The 22,020-nt window shown below is 39.4% G+C and overlaps 1 protein-coding gene across 7 annotated transcripts in view; it reads right to left on the reverse strand.

Annotated features, from left to right (window-relative positions):
* LOC124883772 (arf-GAP with Rho-GAP domain, ANK repeat and PH domain-containing protein 1-like) overlaps positions 1 to 22,020 on the reverse strand; it is an 88,142-nt gene that overhangs the window by 10,757 nt on the left and 55,365 nt on the right. For 6 of the 7 annotated variants that reach the window (XM_047391091.1, XM_047391090.1, XM_047391086.1 and 3 more), the window contains 17 exons: positions 18,507 to 18,681; positions 17,997 to 18,131; positions 17,661 to 17,796; positions 16,060 to 16,162; positions 15,362 to 15,554; positions 15,207 to 15,252; positions 14,704 to 14,867; positions 10,960 to 11,172; positions 7,418 to 7,523; positions 7,183 to 7,330; positions 6,935 to 7,018; positions 6,306 to 6,392; positions 6,082 to 6,199; positions 4,097 to 4,210; positions 3,861 to 4,006; positions 3,668 to 3,750; positions 2,376 to 2,435 (listed from right to left, as the gene is read on the reverse strand). In XM_047391091.1, coding sequence (XP_047247047.1) covers positions 2,376 to 2,435; positions 3,668 to 3,750; positions 3,861 to 4,006; positions 4,097 to 4,210; positions 6,082 to 6,199; positions 6,306 to 6,392; positions 6,935 to 7,018; positions 7,183 to 7,330; positions 7,418 to 7,523; positions 10,960 to 11,172; positions 14,704 to 14,867; positions 15,207 to 15,252; positions 15,362 to 15,554; positions 16,060 to 16,162; positions 17,661 to 17,796; positions 17,997 to 18,131; positions 18,507 to 18,681 — 2,111 coding nt within the window. The remainder of the gene's footprint in view (positions 1 to 2,375; positions 2,436 to 3,667; positions 3,751 to 3,860; positions 4,007 to 4,096; positions 4,211 to 6,081; positions 6,200 to 6,305; positions 6,393 to 6,934; positions 7,019 to 7,182; positions 7,331 to 7,417; positions 7,524 to 10,959; positions 11,173 to 14,703; positions 14,868 to 15,206; positions 15,253 to 15,361; positions 15,555 to 16,059; positions 16,163 to 17,660; positions 17,797 to 17,996; positions 18,132 to 18,506; positions 18,682 to 22,020) is intronic. The other variant, XM_047391089.1, reaches the window with a different exon arrangement.

A 22,020-nucleotide genomic window follows, 5' to 3' on the forward strand; every position in this document is an offset into this window, starting at 1 on the left:
ACTGCTGTTGACAACGCAGGCCTCGGTGTGACGTGCACAAAAAAAGGATAGCATGCAGAACTAAGATGTCGGTGTGGAGGCATACACACTAGGCACTAACACTAGAAAACCAAGAACTTTGGTATTAATTTTTCCAAGCTTTGCTATAGTATTCATACCAAAAGCATTGCCATAAATATGTTTGATGTGTTGAATCAAAAGCAGTACAGTGGGAAGATTTTTAGATCAGCTTTATTCATAGACTAGCATACACCTAAAGCTTCCTGCACTCTGCAGTATCTTCAAGACCTTTCAAACCTTGCTAGATTGTGGTAGTTTTGGAAAACCTCATTAAAGGTGAAGGTAATCATAGTGCTATTGTGCTCTCATCCACAAGGAGTTGTCCATGCTGCTTTCGGGTGTAGCCTACTACAATGTAACCACCACAGATATCACATCTGCACTAGGGTGGTCCTTTATCTTCGTAACAGGAGGTTTCTGCAACTCCACCGTCAGTTGGAATCTTAGTGTTGAAGAGGAAACACCATCAGTATTTTTATCAGCTTATTAAAAGAACGAAGTATAGAGGCTTTTAAGGTCTGAGAACAGCACACTGTCAGGCAGGAAACCTCTGTGTAATAGATCCATTATTTAAAAATGCTATGAGCTAATGCTGTGTGCTAAATACAATGTCCAGGCCTGCCTTTAACAAACATGTTTTGCATTTAAGCAGCACAGCTTGGAAAAATAGCAGCTTCTCTAAGTCTCTCAGCATCTAGCCTATATGCACAATTATGAGGTGTGTGCTCCTCCTCAGTCCTGGTCCAGAAGGCACACCGAGATCAATGAGCTTGTTAAATTAAACTACTTGGTTCGTTATGTTTTGCTGCAGCTAGAGCTGTGCCAGAGCATGATGGGCATGGCAACCACTGTGTACAGACCGTTAAAATACTCTGATAACTGCCAGGCCTTTTTTGGGTGCCATGAGGTCGCAGCCTCGACATAAGGCGAGTAATAAACAATGGATAAGAATTCATCTTTGGTACAAGTCTGCTCCATGCAGGATCTAAGACCCTGAATCTGCAAGACACATTCCAATGGAAAATAAAGTTCCAAAAAGTCAAGGAACTTGCTCCATGCGCCATCACTCGTAATGAGGAGCGTGCTGCCTTCTAGATGCATCCAGAAAACCTGTCCAAGACCCTGCCGAGACCATCCATATTCTGGCTGATATAAATGTCAGTCTTAATCCAGTGTAAAGGGTGCCTAATACACACATTATACTGATGCACAAACACATACAGGGGAATATGGATGTGAAGAGACCCGGAGCAGGACGCAGCCATGGTTAAAGGTATACTGGCGTGTTTCCCCTCTAGGTGGAGCCGACCTTTCATACGGCTCCCTCCCCAAACTCTCATGCAGGGATCTGACCTGCTTTCTCTGAGTAAAGAAAAGCCTCCAGCTTCTTCTGATGTTTGTCATGTTTACATGCATATCATGAATATGATCCAGCTGCCACTAAGGCGGAAAGCACCACAGCTCTCTAAACATTAGGGAAGCGAATACATCAGCACAACCGAGACTAAACCAAAGACAGGAAGGTCCTGAGGAGAACAGATTCAACCCTTACTGGTGCTGAACTACTTCCTGGTGCCTTCACTCTATGAATAACAAAGAAGGATTATTTTGTACTAAAATTAGCTTCCATTGGAACTGTATTTTGGGAAGACAATTAGTAGCAGTAGTTAATTAAAACTATTATAGAGTCATCAAGTTGTTACATACATCTTCTTCTTGGCAATAAAATAGAAATGTTTATAATTCAGAGAGAAATAACCCTAATCTAAAACTCCAGAGTCTTCCTTCATTTCACTATTTTTTGCTTTAAAGGACTAGACTTTTATCCAATCTTTGAAAGTGGGCTTGATTAATAGTTTTTAGTTTGTCTCTGGCCACTTGTTGCTCATATTCTCAGTGCAGTATCTGACTATTTTAAGAAGAAATTGGGTTTTGTTGTTGTTTGACAAGCCAGTGAACTCTGACTAATTAGTCATTAAAGCAAATAAATGTTTTAAAGTTAAGAAGCTAAATCAGTGTTTCTGCAGACGATGGGCAACAATTCTCTTCAACAATTTTTGAGAAGAGGCACTAGTGGCAGAACCGAAGGATATCAGAGAGAAATATTGACAAGTTTGATACCAGATTCTTACCTGGATGCTTGCTGGTGTAAGACGTATATGATGTGTTGTTTCGTGATATTGCTACTATTTTATGCAGAAACTAAGAAATCCAAGCGACAAACTGTAAAGGATCAAGCTGAGCTGTGCTATCTCTGAGCTAGCAACAACACAACATTGCTGCAGATCTTAGATCATTTATTGGCAGTAACTCACCACTGGTGTCTCTCTGGCTTCTCTTGTTTCTTGCTGTCATACACTACAGTCAGACCCCAACTACAGAGAGAGAGAGATAGACATGAAACCAGGTCCAGATGTTATTCCTGGACTTAGTCTGTCCTCTAGTGGTGGCTCACAATGTTTACAAGTTTCACTGGGTTAGCAAAAGAGGAGTAAATGAAACAAAACAAAAAAATACAGTACAACCAATAAATGTGTATTATTATTATAATTATTGTTCATTACTTACATTTTTATTTAGAAATAGAAATGATTATTTTTTGTTTTTTAAAACCACCAGTGGCGCACACTCTTTGAAAAATCTGCCAAATCTTTGAGTGCTGAGCTCAACAGCACTCAAAGAGTTGCCAAAAGACTCTTCTTCTACATTTCACTAGTTTGAAGCATCTAGATAGGGATCTTTGACCGTTCCTCTCATCACAACCTCTAGAGATCAGCGGCGTCCAAAGTCAGTTCTCAGATGATGGTAAACCGCATTTTTTAGATGTTCCCCTAGTTCAGCACACCTACTGTAAATATGCTGTGTTGGACACATCTAAAACAGGCAGGAGACTGGCCCATTGACAACTGGAGTTGAAACCTGTGCTCTACATCATCCAAAGCAAAGTTACTCTCTTATGTGCTCTTTTGTTCCACTGATTTCTCAGGTTTTCTGGGAGATTTAGGTCTGGGGACTGAGAGGGTCACAGAAGAGGGTTGATTGTGTGTCTTGTGAACCATTTCTGTATGGATCTAGTCAAATGTTTTGGATCATTATCCTGTTGAAAGACCTAATTACGTACCATTTTCAGTTTTCTGGCAGAGGACACTAGATTTTATTCAAAACATCATTGAAATCCAAAGAGCTCATGATGCAATTCTATTTACTGACATTTCCAGGGCCTTTGAGAGGTAAACAGGCATCACACACCTTGACCGTACTTAACAGAGCATAAAATATCTTTCCACCTATTCATCATTTGTTTCATGCGGAACAAACCTGAAGGATTTGTTGACAATAGCTCCACTTGAGTCTCATCTAAACAAAACAAAGTTGTCGTGCTGCAGATGTGTCGCACCGATAATTTCTGAAACATCAAAACTATTCAGATCTTTCAGTTTAAAAGAGTATATTAAGAGTATCCAGAGGCAGTAGGAATGTACAATTTAATGCATAGCAGGAATAAACGTGCAGCAGAAAATGTTTGAGCCCACTGATACATGATTTAAAATTATTTTTAGAACAGCCAATAGTTTATTTGCCGTTTAGTGATCATGCATTTTCTCACCATGTAGGAGGACGGAGCTTCTTCTTGATTCCCAAGTAAATCTTCAAGTTTTTCACCACCCATTCCCGTTCTGGACGGTGACTCTGACGGAAAGAACAAAACAGTTCGTTAGCCTGTGAAGGAATGTGCCGAGTGAGGTGATCAATTTAAAGATAAAGGTAGCTTTTATCTTGTCTATTACTGTAACTCTTACTCTAACATCTTTGTACATTCTGAGAGAGGTGATGTTGAGAATGAAAAACCGATCGTGGAAATTTCCAGTGGGTAGGCCCAAACCCAGGATGCTTCGCTCTTCTCTGAACTTCATCATCCCGTGCTTGGATACATCCACTTTAGTGGCTGAGAGGAAGAATTAGGGATTTCTGAGCATGTATTTGTAACAGTGGGAGATTTACAGAGAGACATTTAGTTTTTTTTTTTTGTGTTTACCAAGGTAGATGATCATGGCGTCCATAGCAGGCTGCTTCTTGATGAGTAGATGGGACTCATTGCCAACAGAGTGAAGGATGGGTAGGACTCGCTCCTGATAATGCAGCGGACGTTCTTAGAAAAGCAAATATAAAAAAATAAATACCCCAAATTAATCCTGGGAATGATGAAAGGAATTCGTTCATTGTGAAAACAACAACCCGAAAAACAGGAAGGATGAGATTTGGAAACTGGATTTCTGACTCATACTGGGTAATGTGTCAAATCAGCTGGATGTTACTGGCATCCATCAACAGGCTTCCTGGCCGAGGCCCAGGCGGTCCTACATACCAAGCCAACCAAAAAAACCCACAACAAACAGTCAAACTACTGAGAAGGCTCTTTCTGAAGTGTTTCGTGTTTCTCAAACTGAGAGGAGGAAACTTTACAGACTTTTTGTCATTTTCTTTTTTCTGTGGCCCTTTTCATCCGTCACTGTAGTTCTCAGCTTGGATTTAGTCCAATAAATGTAAGCTGGTTTTCAAACTAAAAACTCTTAGTTACTTGGCCAGAAATGGTTGTTGGTTCACAAAACCTAACATTAACCCTGAACCATTTCAAGCTTTGCCTTATAGTTATCACATTGTATTGATACTGTTGACGCTTGAGAGGCATCAAGATAATGTTTCCTTTTAATAGGCCTTTTATGGTGTTTTGATTATAGTTTTATACACCTTTCATTTGACCTGTAATGTTTGTTGTGTTATTGTATTTCTGCTTGTAAAAGTCAGATCCTAATCATGTATAGTGTCAATAAAGCATAAACTGTCCAGACCGGGTGCCAGCCCAGTGCCATAAGAGGCTGTTGAGGCGCTCCCTTCAAATTAAGAAAACCGCTCCTCTCAAAAATAAATATTTCTAAGCTTTTATTTAAAAATACTGCTATTCATAACAAAATTTAAAAATGAATTCCAAAAAGAATTATGTGCAAATATCAAGCTGCACAAACCTAATCGTCATCTTTAACGGCATTTGTTTGTCTTATTTTGTTTTAGCTTGACTGTAAAGAACTTTGTTTATGTTATATATATTTGACATTGACATATCTGTGTTTGTCGGGACCTGTTATTGATTATGAATGCCTCTTCCCTCACTTTGAGCTCAAGCCTCGTACTCTGTTTTTTCCTTTTACTGTGCGGGAGCCTACTGCAGGCAGGGAGTGAGAGCAGCCGTGTGTTTTCAAGTACAGCAGATTCTGTCCCTTCTAAATTAGGTCTCAATCCCTGGTGCAGGTAAGTGCAGCTTAAACACCAGCACAGATCTTGTCTTTACTTTAAAAAGAGAAACTTTTGTCAGCTGGTGTGTTTAAACAAAGTCAAAGTTTATTTAAAGAAGAACCTAAGTGTGGCATAAATACAATCTCAGTCAGTTTTTTTGTTGAAATTTGAAAGTTTGCTTTTTTGACGAATAAAACTGGAAAATATGTAAATGAGAGTAGCCTAATTATGAATTTGGCAATAATGAGATAAAGTTAATGTGAACAAAGACAGGAGAGAAGTAAACATATTTAAAAAAATATCAAAATAATTTATTTGGTTTTAAATTAGGTTCACTAAACTTTTTCTACAGACTCCCCTCTTTATGTTATTCCTGCAGATGCAGGGCCTGCACTGACTCTCACACACAAATGTCCATGTTTTACTAACTTTTTGAGGACTTTTTAATTGACTTCCATTCATATTAATTAATTTCTATGGCCTAACCCTGATCCTACCCCTAACCAGTGCATACCTAACCCCCTACCTAAACTCAATTCACACCTTAGTCCTAAACCTAACCCCTAACCTTTAAAAAGGTGAAGACCATGAAAATGTCCTCACTTTCCATAAATATCCTCACTTTGCTGGTAAAATACAAAAAATGGTTCTCACTCAGCAGTAAGTGCAAGAACACACACACACACACACACACACACACACACACACACACACACACAATTAACTCACCCATTTCCTCCTTTTCACATACTTCCCAGCAGCTCCAGTAATCCTTATCTTTGACTGGAATGTTACGCCGGTCCAGAACTTCGTAAGCCAGCTCTATTGCGGTCATTGAACCAGGAATCTGGAAGAACAGCAAAACAAAAAAAACACAGCTTAACTATAATAAGCATAGAAATGAGGTAAAAGCTCATTAAAATAGTTAGTGCAGTAAAGAGAGTCCAGTTTACCTTTACATGCTGCTCTGCTGTGTCCTTCAGCTCTTCCAGATATACAGTACAAATGAAGTGGCCATCACGTTCGGTTCTCTGATGTATCTAAAACAAAAAAACATGCAGTAAATGTCCCACAGAGTGCAATGGCATGCAAAAATATTAGCATGATAAGCATACTGCTTTACATATGTAAAGCAAATGAAGCAATCAAGATGTGATTAAAGTAAATTTAACTTTGGTTTTATAGCTTAATAAAACATGCTGCATTAACTGTTTAGGAATTACAGCCATTATTTATAAAACTACGGAGGCCCCTTTATAACATGCTTAAAGCAAAGAGGTCAGATTTTATTTCTCACATGCACTGATTCCTCTTTAGAAAACATAACATCTAATGAAGAGTTATATACTTTATTACTCTGCAATTTTTCAGAAAAAAAGCAGCATAAAACAATAAGGAAGCAGGTCACCATAATGTCTGAGCATGTGGAAATAGGTAAGCAAAACAGCATGACAGTCATGAACATATAGCGGGTCATGTGAAATTTAACAACAGCCTCACTGTGATGCAGAAATGCCCCCGAAAAGCAGCTAAAGTCATCATAAAACAGGTAGAGTTGGAAACAAATATGACAGGTGCTCACAGGAAACTTGGTATTGAGTTTTTCTCGCATCTGGATGATGGCTTTGATCTCCTCCAGCTGCTTGTTCAGCTGCTGCTCATCCACCTGCAAAACCAGGAGGAACACATTCATTCACACACAAACACACAACCTAATCAGTCAGCAAAACATTGTGATGTCAGCATTTTGTAGAGTTTATCATCTTTATCTGTAATCCAAACCTAAATCCAACCAGGAATCTGTAGCAGGACTTTTTGTGGTTGACTCACTTCAAATATAAGTGTGTAGTGCTGTATGAGGTCCTCTATGGCTCGGCCGGCAGTGTAGTCCTTCCCGTCGGTTTGGAACAGAGTGGGACCAAACACTATGGCCAGGTTGTGGAGGTTCATCTGATTTAGCTCAGAAAAACGCTGCACGCTAAAACACAAACAGTGGAAATGACACATCTGACCGCGTACACAGATAAAGACAGCAAAACGTTTAGTTTCTGTTTCTTCGTCTCACCAGTAGAGGTGGTTGATGAGAGCTTGTAGTGTAGCCTTGTTGACGCGAGGAAGTCTGTCCAACAGGACCTTGTACTGAGAGATTTTCTCATTTTCATCCAGAATGGCTGGAATAAATGACAGAGAAGGCAGACACATCACAAGGCGAGGAAGGAAAGAATAAAACACTGTTAGCAGAACATGCATGCAAACAGCTTCAGCATATTTGGAGAAACTGATCTTATTTAAAATGAAGAAGCTTATATGGTATTTTCAGAGCTCTTTCACAAAAAAACACTTTCATGATTGAAAAAATTGACTATACATTTCTTTCTTTCTTTAAAGTCCTTAGCCCCCTTCAAATTTCACTTATAGTACAGTGTGAACGGGTGTCTTTCAAAAGTATTCACACCCCATAAATTCTATCCAATAATAAACTCAAACTTGAATAGATTTTACGGATTTTGTTTAACATTTGTATTCAGACTCCTTATCTTTGAGGCTACACCACTACCAGTTTTCCACATTTAGGGCCTGAATTTTTTGCAAATTCTTCTTTGCAGAATAGCTGAAGCTGAGTCTCCAACGAGTCAAACTGGCGTTGTTTAAATTCAAATTTCAAGTCTTGCCAGGAATTCGCAGCTCAGTTAGGTCTGGACTTTAACTGGGCCATTCTAATACATGAATATGTTTTGATCAAAATCATTCCTGTGTATCTCTGGCTGTACAGGTCCTTCTCAAAATATTAGCATATTGTGATAAAGTTCATTATTTTCCATAATGTAATGATGAAAATTTAACATTCATATATTTTAGATTCATTGCACACTATCTGAAATATTTCAGGTCTTTTATTGTCTTAATACGGATGATTTTGGCATACAGCTCATGAAAACCCAAAATTCCTATCTCACAAAATTAGCATATTTCATCCGACCAATAAAAGAAAATTGTTTTTAATACAAAAAACGTCAACCTTCAAATAATCATGTACAGTTATGCACTCAATACTTGGTCGGGAATCCTTTTGCAGAAATGACTGCTTCAATGCGGCGTGGCATGGAGGCAATCAGCCTGTGACACTGCTGAGGTCTTATGGAGGCCCAGGATGCTTCGATAGCGGCCTTTAGCTCATCCAGAGTGTTGGGTCTTGAGTGTCTCAACGTTCTCTTCACAATATCCCACAGATTCTCTATGGGGTTCAGGTCAGGAGAGTTGGCAGACCAATTGAGCACAGTGATACCATGGTCAGTAAACCATTTACCAGTGGTTTTGGCACTGTGAGCAGGTGCCAGGTCGTGCTGAAAAATGAAATCTTCATCTCCATAAAGCTTTTCAGCAGATGGAAGCATGAAGTGCTCCAAAATCTCCTGATAGCTAGCTGCATTGGCCCTGCCCTTGATAAAACACAGTGGACCAACACCAGCAGCTGACACGGCACCCCAGACCATCACTGACTGTGGGTACTTGACACTGGACTTCTGGCATTTTGGCATTTCCTTCTCCCCAGTCTTCCTCCAGACTCTGGCACCTTGATTTCCGAATGACATGCAGAATTTGCTTTCATCCGAAAAAAGTACTTTGGACCACTGAGCAACAGTCCAGTGCTGCTTCTCTGTAGCCCAGGTCAGGCGCTTCTGCCGCTGTTTCTGGTTCAAAAGTGGCTTGACCTGGGGAATGTGGCACCTGTAGCCCATTTCCTGCACACACCTGTGCACGGTGGCTCTGGATGTTTCTACTCCAGACTCAGTCCACTGCTTCCGCAGGTCCTCCAAGGTCTGGAATCGGCCCTTCTCCACAATCTTCGTCAGGGTCCGGTCACCTCTTCTCGTTGTGCAGCGTTTTCTGCCACACTTTTTCCTTCCCACAGACTTCCCACTGAGGTGCCTTGATACAGCACTCTGGGAACAGCCTATTCGTTCAGAAATGTCTTTCTGTGTCTTACCCTCTTACTTGAGGGTGTCAATAGTGGCCTTCTGGACAGCAGTCAGGTCGGCAGTCTTACCCATGATTGAGGCTTTGAGTGATGAACCAGGCTGGGAGTTTTAAAGTCCTCAGGAATCTTTTGCAGGTGTTTAGAGTTAACTCGTTGATTCAGATGATTAGGTTCATAGCTCGTTTAGAGACCCTTTTAATGATATGCTAATTTTGTGAGATAGGAATTTTGGGTTTTCATGAGCTGTATGCCAAAATCATCCGTATTAAGACAATAAAAGACCTGAAATATTTCAGTTAGTGTGCAATGAATCTAAAATATATGAATGTTAAATTTTCATCATGACATTATGGAAAATAATGAACTTTATCACAATATGCTAATATTTTGAGAAGGACCTGTATGCTTAGGGTCGTTATCCAGCTGGAAGGTTAACCTCTGTCCCAGTCTCAAAAGAGTTTTAGCCTCTAACAAGATTTCTTGTAGCATTCCCCTATAATTACCATATCCATGTTCCCATCAATTCCGACCAACTTCTGTGTCTCTGCTGAAGAGAACCATTCCCACCGCATGATGCTGCCACCGCAATGTTTTACAGTGGGGATGGTACATAGAGGGTGATGTGCCATGTTAGTTTACTGCCACACATGAGCTTTACATGCAGGCCTAAAACCTTCTTCCACATATTTGCTCTGCCCCTTTGGGGTCATGAAATCCTTTTCGTTAATTAAACTAAAGAACAATTAGGTAAACGCCACATAATGGCTATTAATATCATTTTGGTCTCATTATACCCTCATTTAATTAACTTAGCAGAAATGCTTGTATGCACAACCGATAGTTGGGGTCATGAGTCCTTAGGCTTGTGGCAAACTGCCAACATGGTTTCCTTTCAACAATGTCTTTCTTCCTGCCGCTCTTCCATGAAAGATAAATGGGAGGATTGGATGATTAATTGCTTTCTGTAGAGAGATTATCCCACCTGAGCTGTCATTGTATTGATAAGAAGTTCTAAATAGGATTAACTCCTGAATGTAAGTATACACGAGACATTTCAGATTTTAATTTCAAAATATTTTAAAACTATGTATGGTTTTTGTTGTATTTCACAATAATGTATTACTTTATGTTAATTTGTCTCATAAAATACCACTAAAAGACACTCAAGGTTATGGTTGTGAATGAATATAAAAAGGTTTAAGGGGTATGAATACTTTTCTAAGGCGGGGATATCTCCGAGCCATCATTAGGGGGAAGGCTGAGTACACTCCGGACACGTCCCCAGTTCATCACAGGACCAGCAGAGACACAGGGGACAGACAAGCATTCATGTACGCACTCATGGCAATTTAGTGAACCCAGTTAACCTAACATACATGTTTTTGAGGGGAAGCCGAAGAGAACCAACGCATGCATGGAGAAAATTTATAACTATACAAAAAAAGCAGGGATTTAAACACAGGACCTTCTCACTGCCAGACATCAGTGCAAACAGCTGTACTACCATGCAGTCCTGATAAAAAAGCAGTACAATGTGAGCCTATAGGGGCTATTTTATAAAAGTGTCCTAAATTGCCTCCACAGCTTAATTATATCCCAACTCACGTGTATGGCTGTGGCCAACTTACCAGTGGTGCTGAGCCAGTTGCGGGCATCCTCTGATGTAAACAGCCCCTCCTCTAACTCTCTGAAGAAGCGTTTGAGTGTGTTGGAGACGTCGTCCACTTGATGTTCTCCCTCCTTCAGGCGGAGGCTGCGGGCGTCACGGCGGAATCTGTCGCACAAAGCCGTCACACGGGAGTTCACGCCGCTTTTCCGATAAATTCCCTCTGACGTCAAACCTGAAGGACATAAAAAAAAACAACTAATGAACAGTCATGTGGAAACTACAGAATATTAGACTGGCATGCACAGAATAGGAGTACTGTTACTGTTACTAAATAAAAAGGACATGTTCTTCTGACTGGAGTTTTTTCGATTCAAGTTACAGAGTTCCTACACATTCATTTCTAACCTTATAGCTCAAATTCCCATGTTTCTTGGTCAGTTTTAGGTCCTATTTAAATATAATAAAAGAAAATTGAAATAAATTTACACAAAATATTTCTACACTGGTTTAGGCTTCAGATACACATACTGTAAATACAATAAAGGACCAAAACCTGTAAGCAAGTAACAAAACAAATAAGATAGGAAGGATCACACCTGTTCTGTTTTTCAGCTGTGCATTTCTTGTGTGATTAGCTTTTACAGTGTATCTTCACATCGTGCTCCCCTCAGGGTAAAACTGAAAAATAACTTTGGCAAGCTTCATCAAAATCGCTCATAGATCACCTTTCACTGGCCTCACCAAATTATAAATTGCTTCCCAGTCATTGCTGTAGCTGCATTTTCTTTCAGTGACATACTTACCATTACACTCTGTATAGTCTACTTATGTAAGCTATACAAGAAAATCCCCTTCTTGTTTTGTTTTATTTTACCAGCATCATGGCGTGCAGGTTGGTCATAACATAGGACGCCGTTGCGTATTTTGATTGACAGCTGATGCAGCTCTGTGATGATGACTGCAGCTCTGCTTTCTTTACATTTCAGAAAAGTTCCAATCGGATAGTTCAGATCATAATTTGACCCAGTCAAATGCGGGACATTGTTTCTGTTTGAGGGACACCAGGACAGGAGTACTAAATGCGACACAGTCCTGCACAAATCGGGACATCTGGTCACCCTACTGAGAGCTGACATGATGAGATCAAGATTCTCATGGAGTCGGTATAAAAAGATCTGGCTAGACCAACTAGTTATCTCGTCTATGTATGGAAATAAAAGTATTCTTTTCATATTTTTATGATCACTCTTCATATGTATCCAGACCTGGATAATATTGAAATTAAATTCCATACTTTCCAAACCTTAACAAATGGTAAATGGCCTTCGCTTTTATAGCGGTTTATCAAGTCCGAGGATCCCAACACTTTACACTATACTATAAGCAGTCAGTCATCTACCCATTCACATACTGACAGTGGCAGACTATAAGCGAGGCTGCCAAACAATCGGCTGACCACCATCAACAGGCAAGGCAGGTGAAGCGTCTTGCCCAAGGACACAATGACTGAGACGGCTGGAGTGGGGGTTCGAACCGGCAACCCACCGGTTACAGGACGAACCCCTACTGCCATTGCCGCCATTGCCCCTGAAGAAGAAAGGTAAAATGGTTGAGCATAGATCAAGAGGAGTCCACTGATCTCATAAAACTGCATAAAACTGACTTCTAAACATAATCTGAAGTTATTGAAGCTTAGTAGTAATTTGTAATGTTAAAAATTGTTTATTCTTAGTCAGCTGGTTTTCCAACTAAGAAAACGATCAACTAAAATGATCAATATAAAACACACGTGCAACTAATATATCCACAACAAAGCATCAGTAAATTGAAAAATATATTCCAGTCCCTCAGCCTTGTGGTTTCTTTAGTAAAAGCAGCTGACATCAAATGACTGTTTCCAGCAAATCTGTGTTTAACTGTGTGAAAACGAATCCGTGTGACATGAAGGACCACGGCTTTACTCCCTTTCATATAACCAGGGACAGTGTGTGGGAAAACATGAATAAACATGCAGCACTCGATCACATTGTAATGGATGACTGCATTAGTGGGATCAGCAGATGAATAAAGAAACAGGATCCGTTTTCCCTTGTTGGAGGGTGGGAGGAAGACTTACAGATGAGAGATAATGGGGAGAACACAAAACACAAGGAAAGAAAAGTTTAGAGGAAGAACGGAGTGAAATGGAGGTGGAACAGAGTTTCTTTGTTGTCGTGTGGTCCGTTGATCTCTCCCACAGCCTGAACATTTGTTACAGTCACATGAGTACACAGACAGGTGGGGCTCTCACAGCACTGTAGATTATAATTACAGAACAGTCGTGTATGCTAGGAGTAAAACCGAGAGAAAATGTGACAGACCAACACAAAGTAGCACATAATTGTGAGGCAGAAAGAAGGTCATCCATGGCTTTCAACATTTTTTATTAACAAAAGTTCGAAAAGTGTGCTGTGCATTTGTTTTCAGTACTCTTTACTCTGAGACCCCTAAATAAAATCCCTTGCAACAAATTTACTCCAGGAGCCACTTAATTAGGAAATTATTAGAAACAATGTTAACTCTGGAGGAGCTGCAGATTTGTACAGCTCAGGTTTGAGACTTTTAGTTGTGCACTCAACTAATCTGAGGCCCAAGAAAACAGCCATCGTTGTTAAAAAAATGTCACAAGTCATCCTGATTAAAGCTTGCAGCAAGTCATGCAGGGGGCAGTTAAAATCAGAGAAAATCTAAATTGAGCTTGATGATGTACATGCAAATCGCAGTGTGTGAAGGAACCACTGCACATCCGCTGGAAGTCTACCTTGCATCAGGTCAACAAGCCCAAACATACAGCCAGAGCTACAATGGAAAGGTTTAGAGCAAAGCATTTTTATATATTAGCATGGCCCACTTAAAGTTCAGATCTAAATCTAATTGAGAATCAGTGGCAAGGCTTAAACAATGATGCTCTCTGTCCGATCTGACAGAACGTGCACGATTATACAAAGAAGAAACGGTATGAATATTTCAGTCTCCAGATGAGCAAAGCTGGTAGAGATGCAGCCTGAAAGACTTGCAACTGCAGCAAATGTGGTTCTACAAAGTTCTGACTCTGTGGAAATGAATACATATGCATGCTACACTTTAAGGATTTGCATTCATAAAACATTTTGGAAACAGTGTATCCTTTTCATTCCACCTCACAACTATGCACTACTTTGTGGTCTGTAAATAAAAAACCCGATGAAATACCAAAAAATGTGTTGTAATGCAAAGTGTAAAAAGAATCAAGTTGCACGAATACTTTAGCAAGGGACTGCATGCATGAGGATATGTATTACTCAGAATTTTAGCTTGAATCTAGATGTCATATTTTTTATTATAAAATATTGTTTTACCAAAGTAAGCATTAAGATTTCGATTTCTCTGACTATTTCTAGCTAATTGTTTACACTATAAATTCACAGGTTCACGGTACAGCAGAAATTGACACAGTGCCCAGTTTTGCCCTCTATGGAAGTTGAAAATACAAATTAACAAAACATACGATATGTAAGTAAAAGAGAACAACACAACAAAAGGGTTTATGGTCTAATCAGGAGGTCTGACACCACCAATGCCTGTTTCTTCACCTCAACAACATCTAACAAAAGATACTTCTAGAGATGCAAAAGTACATGGATCAGTTATTTTTAATCAGGTAAGGGCTGATGTGAGATTCTCTCAGTTAAAAAATACAATGGTTCCATTTTTGGATGCAATAAAGACTCTGTATGTGTCTTACCGCACTGCGTGATGTAGTCGATGCAGCTGAGTACTACGACGGGTATATCTGTGTCTGTGAGCTGCTGCTGGCTCAGTGTGTCTCCTCCGCTCCCTGCAGCTGCCTGGATGGCAACACACCAACCGGCAAAGTCCAACTTCCTCTCTCCCTCAATGTACAGAGTCCTTTAAGGAGAAAGAGACACGAGCAAAGAGGGGAAAATAAACAGCCGAGTATCAACAGTAACGTTTTACTCGTTTCTATAATTAACATATGTTGAAATACCTAAGTATATACCTAGGTATATGAAAGGCTCTCACAAGGAACTGGAGTACTGTATATACATGTGGTACATTACTTTTTTAGTAGTTTATGGTGTCTTATGAAATGTATTTTAAATTTTCAAACCACTAGAAATTAATCAGACATTTTGCTGCTTTTTATTTGCTGTATCTTCGTTTTCATAAAACAAAAGTTGCGTATTAGTAATATAAATAGGAATTCACATCATTACTTGACCTCACCTGCCTTTCTCCACAAGAACTAACACTTCATTGTCTTGTTGAATTGCTGTAATAGAAAAAGAAATGATGATGTAGTCTGAGCAACATCAGCCTGTTGCTGATCGGTATTTAGAAACAGGCTCTTTAGTTGGTTTGCCTTCCTACATCTCACTTACAAAGTTCGTTGAGTTTACGCAGGTGGATCTCCTCTCCCTTGCTGTCCTCCAGGTAGACGTGAAGAGTAGAGCCAACCAGAGCAAACCAGCCAACCTTGGATTTCTGTAAATTCAAGCCATCTTTACACTTCAGTCGTCCAACCCGTTCAAAACTCAGTCTTAGCAAAGGCTCTGCTGTAGCTGGGATAAAGCTCTACGGACAGGAGAAAAACAGTTATCAAGAATTAACACAACAAATCCCTTTTTTTTCATACTTGATTATATGAAAACCTTTACATGTACTGGCGTTACACACAGCAAGCACTGTGGCCTTTTATAAAGTCAACATTCAATCATGTGGTCCTCATCAACCAATTTTCCAGTAAGAGTCCTATTTATATTGCACACTTTCCTGATTTTGGTTTCTAGATTAAACATGTACTGACTAACAGCAGGAAGTCAGAGTAAAAGGGCTTTATTTGACACAGTCATGATTACCCAATGTCAGCTGATAACAGTTGTGTGCTGAACAAAACCAGGAAAAGAGAGAAAGCATGAAGTTCCAGCTTTTTTCCTGACAACAAGATTTATTTTTTGTTCACGGCATTATTGGCAAATCCTTCTTCTCTTCAGAGCTCTGCAGTTTCAGCTGAATCAATGGAAAACACCAGACTGGTTGTGTGTAGGAACCGGTTTACTTGATGGTGCAGGAATGTTACCTTGGCAATACACTTGACCCACTCCTTGTGGCTGTCTGGGTCATCAGTGCCAAACAGATAAATACGCTCCGACTCCGAATAGAGTTCAAAGGTAAAGTCAAACCTGGAGGTTGGAAAGAGATCAAGAAGGAGTGAAACAACAGAAAAGATATTGAATAAAATGTTCCTAACTTTATAAATTGTGAAACATGAGGCTGTGGTTCATTTGTGGCAACAAATATGCATTTTAATATCGCAAGATCTTGTTGCAAGACTTCTAAAAAACTATTTCAATGTGTTTAGTTTAAGGTATGATTACCAGTAAGCCAAGGATATCACATTTTTTCCTAACTGTCTGACATTAAATCAGACTATCAGCTAAATGCCAGAATAATGAGAGTTTTGTTGTTTTACATACATTTGCCTATTATTTTGTAAAAATGTCTAAATTGTATAACTTGGGTAAAACATTTTGTATATCCTTCCTGAAGCTTCTCACAACAGTTTGCTGGAATTTTGGTCCATTCGTCCTTACAGAACTGGTGTAACCGAGTCAGGCTTGCAGGCCACCTTGCAAACTCATCTGTTTTCAGATAGATCAATTTCAGAAGATACATTTTCTCTGAGACAGATCAGGGATTTGCGAGGGCCACTTAAAAATATTATCCTTGATTCACTTTGAAGCTAATTTGGTGCTATGATCAGGGTCACTGTCCATTTGGAAGACTCATTTGTGTCAAAGGCTGAGAGATCTTATGATGAGATGTTGCTTCATTATTTCCACAAAATGTTCTTTCTTCATGATGCCATTTATTTTGTGAAGTGCACCAGTTCCTTCTGTTAAACACCGACCGCATGATGCTGCCACCTCCGTACTTCACATGTATGATGGCGATCTCCGGCTTGCAAGCTTTCCACTTTTTCCTGCAAATATCCCGATGTTCATCATGCCCAAACACTTCACTTTAATTTCATAAGACCACAGGACGTGTCTTCAAAAATTTGGGTTTTTGTCCCTTAGTACATTTGCAAAATGTAACCAGGCTTTATATGTTGCTTTTGGAGCAATGGCTTCTTCCTTCTTTTATTGTAGATAATGATGCTCTCTTACCAGCTTCAGCCAGCATCTTAGCAAGCACATTTCACACCTAAACATCTTAAGTACACAGAACCTGTTGCTTTCTTCAGCAGTATGAAGGCTGAACATTTTCATACTGTGTTTACTTGAATGTAACTGTTTTAACAGAGGAACTTGGCACCTTCATGTATCGGGGAAATGTAGCTGCGGATAAACAGGAACGGTGCAGTTCCACAATTCTCCTCCTGATATCTTGGCTGATTTCTCTTAATTTTTCCAGGATGTCACACAAGGAAGCAGTGAGTTTAAGGTGTTGAACTAAATACATCCACAGATGAGTCTATTAGAGTATTGAAACTTTGAATTTGAAGAAAATAATAAATTACGAACAAATTTCTCCTTATTCTGCCATTCTGCCGTTTCATCTGATTTGATGCTGAGAGTAATGAAACATTGTTATGTTTTTTTGTTTTTTTTTAATACAGAGTATGTAAATATCTGTCATTGAATTATGTAAAGGGAACAAATGATCATGTGTGATTACCCGTGCTTCTCAGGCGCATCGACAGCCAAACAGACGATCTCCGAAGCCTTAAGTGTCCCGTTAGGGTTAGCGTTCTTGTCGCTTTCATAGTAGCTGAAGGTGCCATCATTCAGCGTACACCAACGACGGCTGAACTCTGAAAAGACGGACAGAGATTTACGTTACAGGATTCCAACAGTTATAACAAATTTTCTAGATGAAAGATATTTTTTAATTTTTACCCTATTAGGTTGTTCACACAAGTTCTTCGTTAATCTGTTTAATATCTTTACAAAACAAAACTAACTTCCTATTTAGGAAACCTGTTATTGTTTTACAGATTGTTTTTACACGCACCCTCTTTCACTTTGCGCTCAGTGACAGCCCGCCCCATGGATGCAGTTTTGAAAAGGAAGCCATTGTAAGACACAGAAGGTGGTGGTTGGTAATGTTCCAGATCCATACCACCCTCCACCTGTAACTGGGGCAGCTCTAAAAACAATACAAAAAAAAAAGAATGTTGAGGCACAAAGTGAGAAAGAAAATAGATAATTGTCAAACAGGCCTGCCTCTTCCAACAGATTATTATCTTTTTCTAAAGCATAACTATAGATGTTAACGCAAATGACTCAGTTTAAGCCAATATGACTATGAGGTATTTAAACAACTTCAGAGGGAGCATTAAAGATTGTTTAAGCAGATTTATCTCCAATTCACTGAAACACAGAATGCAATGGTTAGAATTTCAGCCTCCTCATGTGATGCAACTTTGACAATAATTTCATTTTTACTTTAACTTCCATTGTTATGCATAGCTTTTAAGTTTGCCCAAGATTTTGATGCCTTGACAGTGGACAAATGCTGTACCTGTGTTGAGGTTATGTCTGATTAACTCAGCCTGCAGGGGCTGGAAGTGTGCGCTGGCCAGGGACTCGGGGAACGGACAACTTGCCATACCAGTTGAACAATTCACATCTGCACCGCAGAAAATCAGGCTCAGCGTCTCCAGCAGATCACTGCACTGCACATTTATGCAGAGGGCCTAGAGAGAGGGAGTCACAGCAAAACATAAACACATCATAAAGGCGCAGATAGATTAAGGCAGTGGGGATAAGCAATGAGCAGCATTTCATAACACCTAATATTGGCCGTGAACACATAAGACATATCAAACTTGGATTAATTTCTTGTACAGCGTGAAAGCAGAATGAGAAAGGTAAAATACATACATTACATAGGCAGTCTGATTGGAAGGCTAACATATGACATATCGGAGCACAAACAACATGCTTAACACCATGTCAAATAAATTGTATACAGAGTACTTCTGCAGAGATGACTGAGAATCTCAATCAACATCATGAGAGTGTAGAAACATGAAAAGAACAAGGTGAGAAAGTATGCCCCCTATGCAAACAGAGTGATGTGTGCATTATATATGGGTGGGGGAGTTTTAAATGTCCCAGCCAAAATCAAAACAAGATTTATGACCTTTTTTACATGTTAAAGCTGATAAATTCGCTATAAGACTATATAGTGCATTTGAGGCCTTCACAGAACAAATGTGTCAAGACTGAGACTAAATCATGCACAGATAAACTATTTACTGGCTTCATGACTTCTGAAGGCATTTAATTTAAGAGTGTTCGAGTAAAAGGGGCTGAAAACTAATTTTAAAACATGAATACTTAACTTCCTCTTTACAATTACACGCTTCTTTTTGTTTGCCTATCACATAAAATGAAGTTTATGGTTGTAATGTGGCAGAGCGTGAGAAAGTTCAAGGGGTATGAGCACTATTGCGAGGTGCAGCATCTTGGCCTGTCCTGGAGTGGAGGTTTTCTTGTGTTTAAAAGGCTTTGGATCTCTTTGGCCTCTGACTCGGACAGAGACAACAGGAGTTGTTTTTAGCTTGAGTTTCTGCATCCTGTCATGTTCTCAAGTAGAACAAAAATAAGCAATGCTTAGTAAAGACGACGACGACTTCCTCATTAACGTCAAAATATGTTCTTTCAAAGCAATAACGCCTCACCTGCCTTTCAAATTATGTGTACAATACTGAGAAAAAATAAATAATAAATAGAGGGACTATTTTAGGATTTCTTGCACTGGAACAAAAAAAAAAAGAATCACTTTTTTTAAAGGTAATTTACAAACAGCTGAATTCTCCTAAATCTACTGCATGCACCAAGAGCTATTATGTAATCAGGTTCTTGTTTTAAAACAACATTGATGAAGCAAATATCCCTTCAAGAACTAAAGCTTTAGCAACTCTTCTGTACAGAGACTTGCTAAAATATCAGGAGGAGGAGGGTTTCCCACCCTTCACCTTCATCAAAGGGTTTAACTGCGATACCAGATATCATGAAGATGTGTTTGAAACTCTGATGGCAAACAAAAGTACAAAGCATGCTAACACCACTATGATAACATCTGTAGATTGTAGTAACATAAACACTAGAAAAAGAAAGAAGAAGACAAGGATATAGAGGCGGAATAATTTTGGTAACAGTGGAAAAGACGATGTGGGGTTGTTTTGGGGTTTCTTTAGATCACAGGAAGTTGCGTCTTAATGCAATCGCACACAAATACACATGTCTTGTCTTGGGTTAAACCCAATAAGTTGTTTTGGATCTGACTGTGAAATTCCACGGGCCTCCGTCACACACCAACACACTCAGACTGTGCCTCTCCTATGTTTAAGCGCTATTAAAACCATACACACACATCCAGACAAGCAAACCAATTAACACAGATTAAAAATTGCACAAGAAAATCCCCCAACACACACACAAACACACAGGCCCAGAAGACACATAAAGAAACGGCAACTCTAAACAAAAGCTGTGGTCAGGCATCTGGAGACGAGCACATCCTCATGAGGCTCAGAATGCTACACACCACATTAGTGCAACAATAAAACTGCCAAACAGTGTGTGTAAATCAGCCTTTCTTCACAGTTCCTTCTGGGTTCTACAGCACTTACATTAGTCATTCATCTCTTAATGGGTAGAAGACTGGTTCTGTTTATACATGGAGCCAATCAAAGACACGGTTCTGGAGAAACATTTTCTGGCAAAACTTACTCTAAGGGAAGATGAAAGTCAAAACAGAACAAGAAACAAAGAGGAAAGACTGATGAAGTGAATTAGTGATAATATTGATCGCTTCAGCCAGAGTAGAGGGAAACAGTGAGGAGATAAGAATAAAGGATTTCATAAGACCTGGTTTGAACACTGATGAGCTATCAGAACAGCAAGCAAAAACAAGCGGCTGTATGCTCAGAACCATCTGGATCAATAGTAACCCATTCACAAGCGCTGATCAGTGGAGAGGGTGTGTCGCTCTCTCCCTTCTCTTACTACATCTTTTCATTATATGTTAGATAAGTTGCTACTTTGAACCCAAAAGTCATAGTGACCATGAGAACAAAGCTATAATTAGTTACCGACTCAGTGTGGAACTATGATTCATGGAAAAAAACCCTCACCAATCCAAGTAAACTACAAATTGAAACAGCCAACCAAAACCAAATATTAGAAATGCAACAATTTGAGATATTGACTGGGATGATTCATTTCAGGTCTGATGCTTGTTTTTGATCATCAAAATAGCATCTGAACCTACTGAAATCTGTAAAAGTTCAAGCCAAGCCTTATTTCCTCTATCATCTCTATGATCTTAACTGAGTAAAGTGCTGTATGAGTAAAATATCAAATCAATAGTTTATAGGTAATAACACAAAATTTAGTGCCACGGTATTTCTGGTCAAGTTAAAGTCTGTCTCACAAAGAGCTATCTATACGCTGATCGGCACTGAATATAAAAGGTGAACACTTCAAGCTTGACACTCTGTTTTATTTCATTTTGAGACCCCTTTTGGAGTAACAAAGGAAGCAGTTCATGACCTGCCCTGATATGTTGACAGAGTCAATAAAAAAAAATAGACTACTGATCGAGATGGCCAACAACACTTAATTACATTTGTGCCAAAGAAACCTCTAACACTTTTAAAGGTTTGTTTGACAGAAATTCGGGGTACAAGGTTGAAAAAAGAAGCAGTGACAGAGTGAGAGAAAACAGGTAACACATCCCCAGCCACTTTAAGCATGCCAAGGTAAATTCTACACTTCCTCAGTCCAGAAAGAATGCCTGCATACTGTGAGATGAAGTAACATTATTAGCAGGCCATTGGTCCAATATTTGCATAGAATTTACATACATTCTCCAGCAGAGGAGCGTATGAATGTTATTTCTCTACAGTATGTATGCCAAGTTGCAACAGGCATGCCACAGATTTTGTTTAACATTTCCAAAATATTCAAAGCAGATCAGCTGAGCTGGTCCAGCAACAGATGTGTAAGGAGGCGATGCTATACTG

Source organism: Girardinichthys multiradiatus, chromosome 18 (genome assembly GCF_021462225.1).
Source record: "Girardinichthys multiradiatus isolate DD_20200921_A chromosome 18, DD_fGirMul_XY1, whole genome shotgun sequence".
NCBI lineage: Eukaryota > Metazoa > Chordata > Actinopteri > Cyprinodontiformes > Goodeidae > Girardinichthys > Girardinichthys multiradiatus.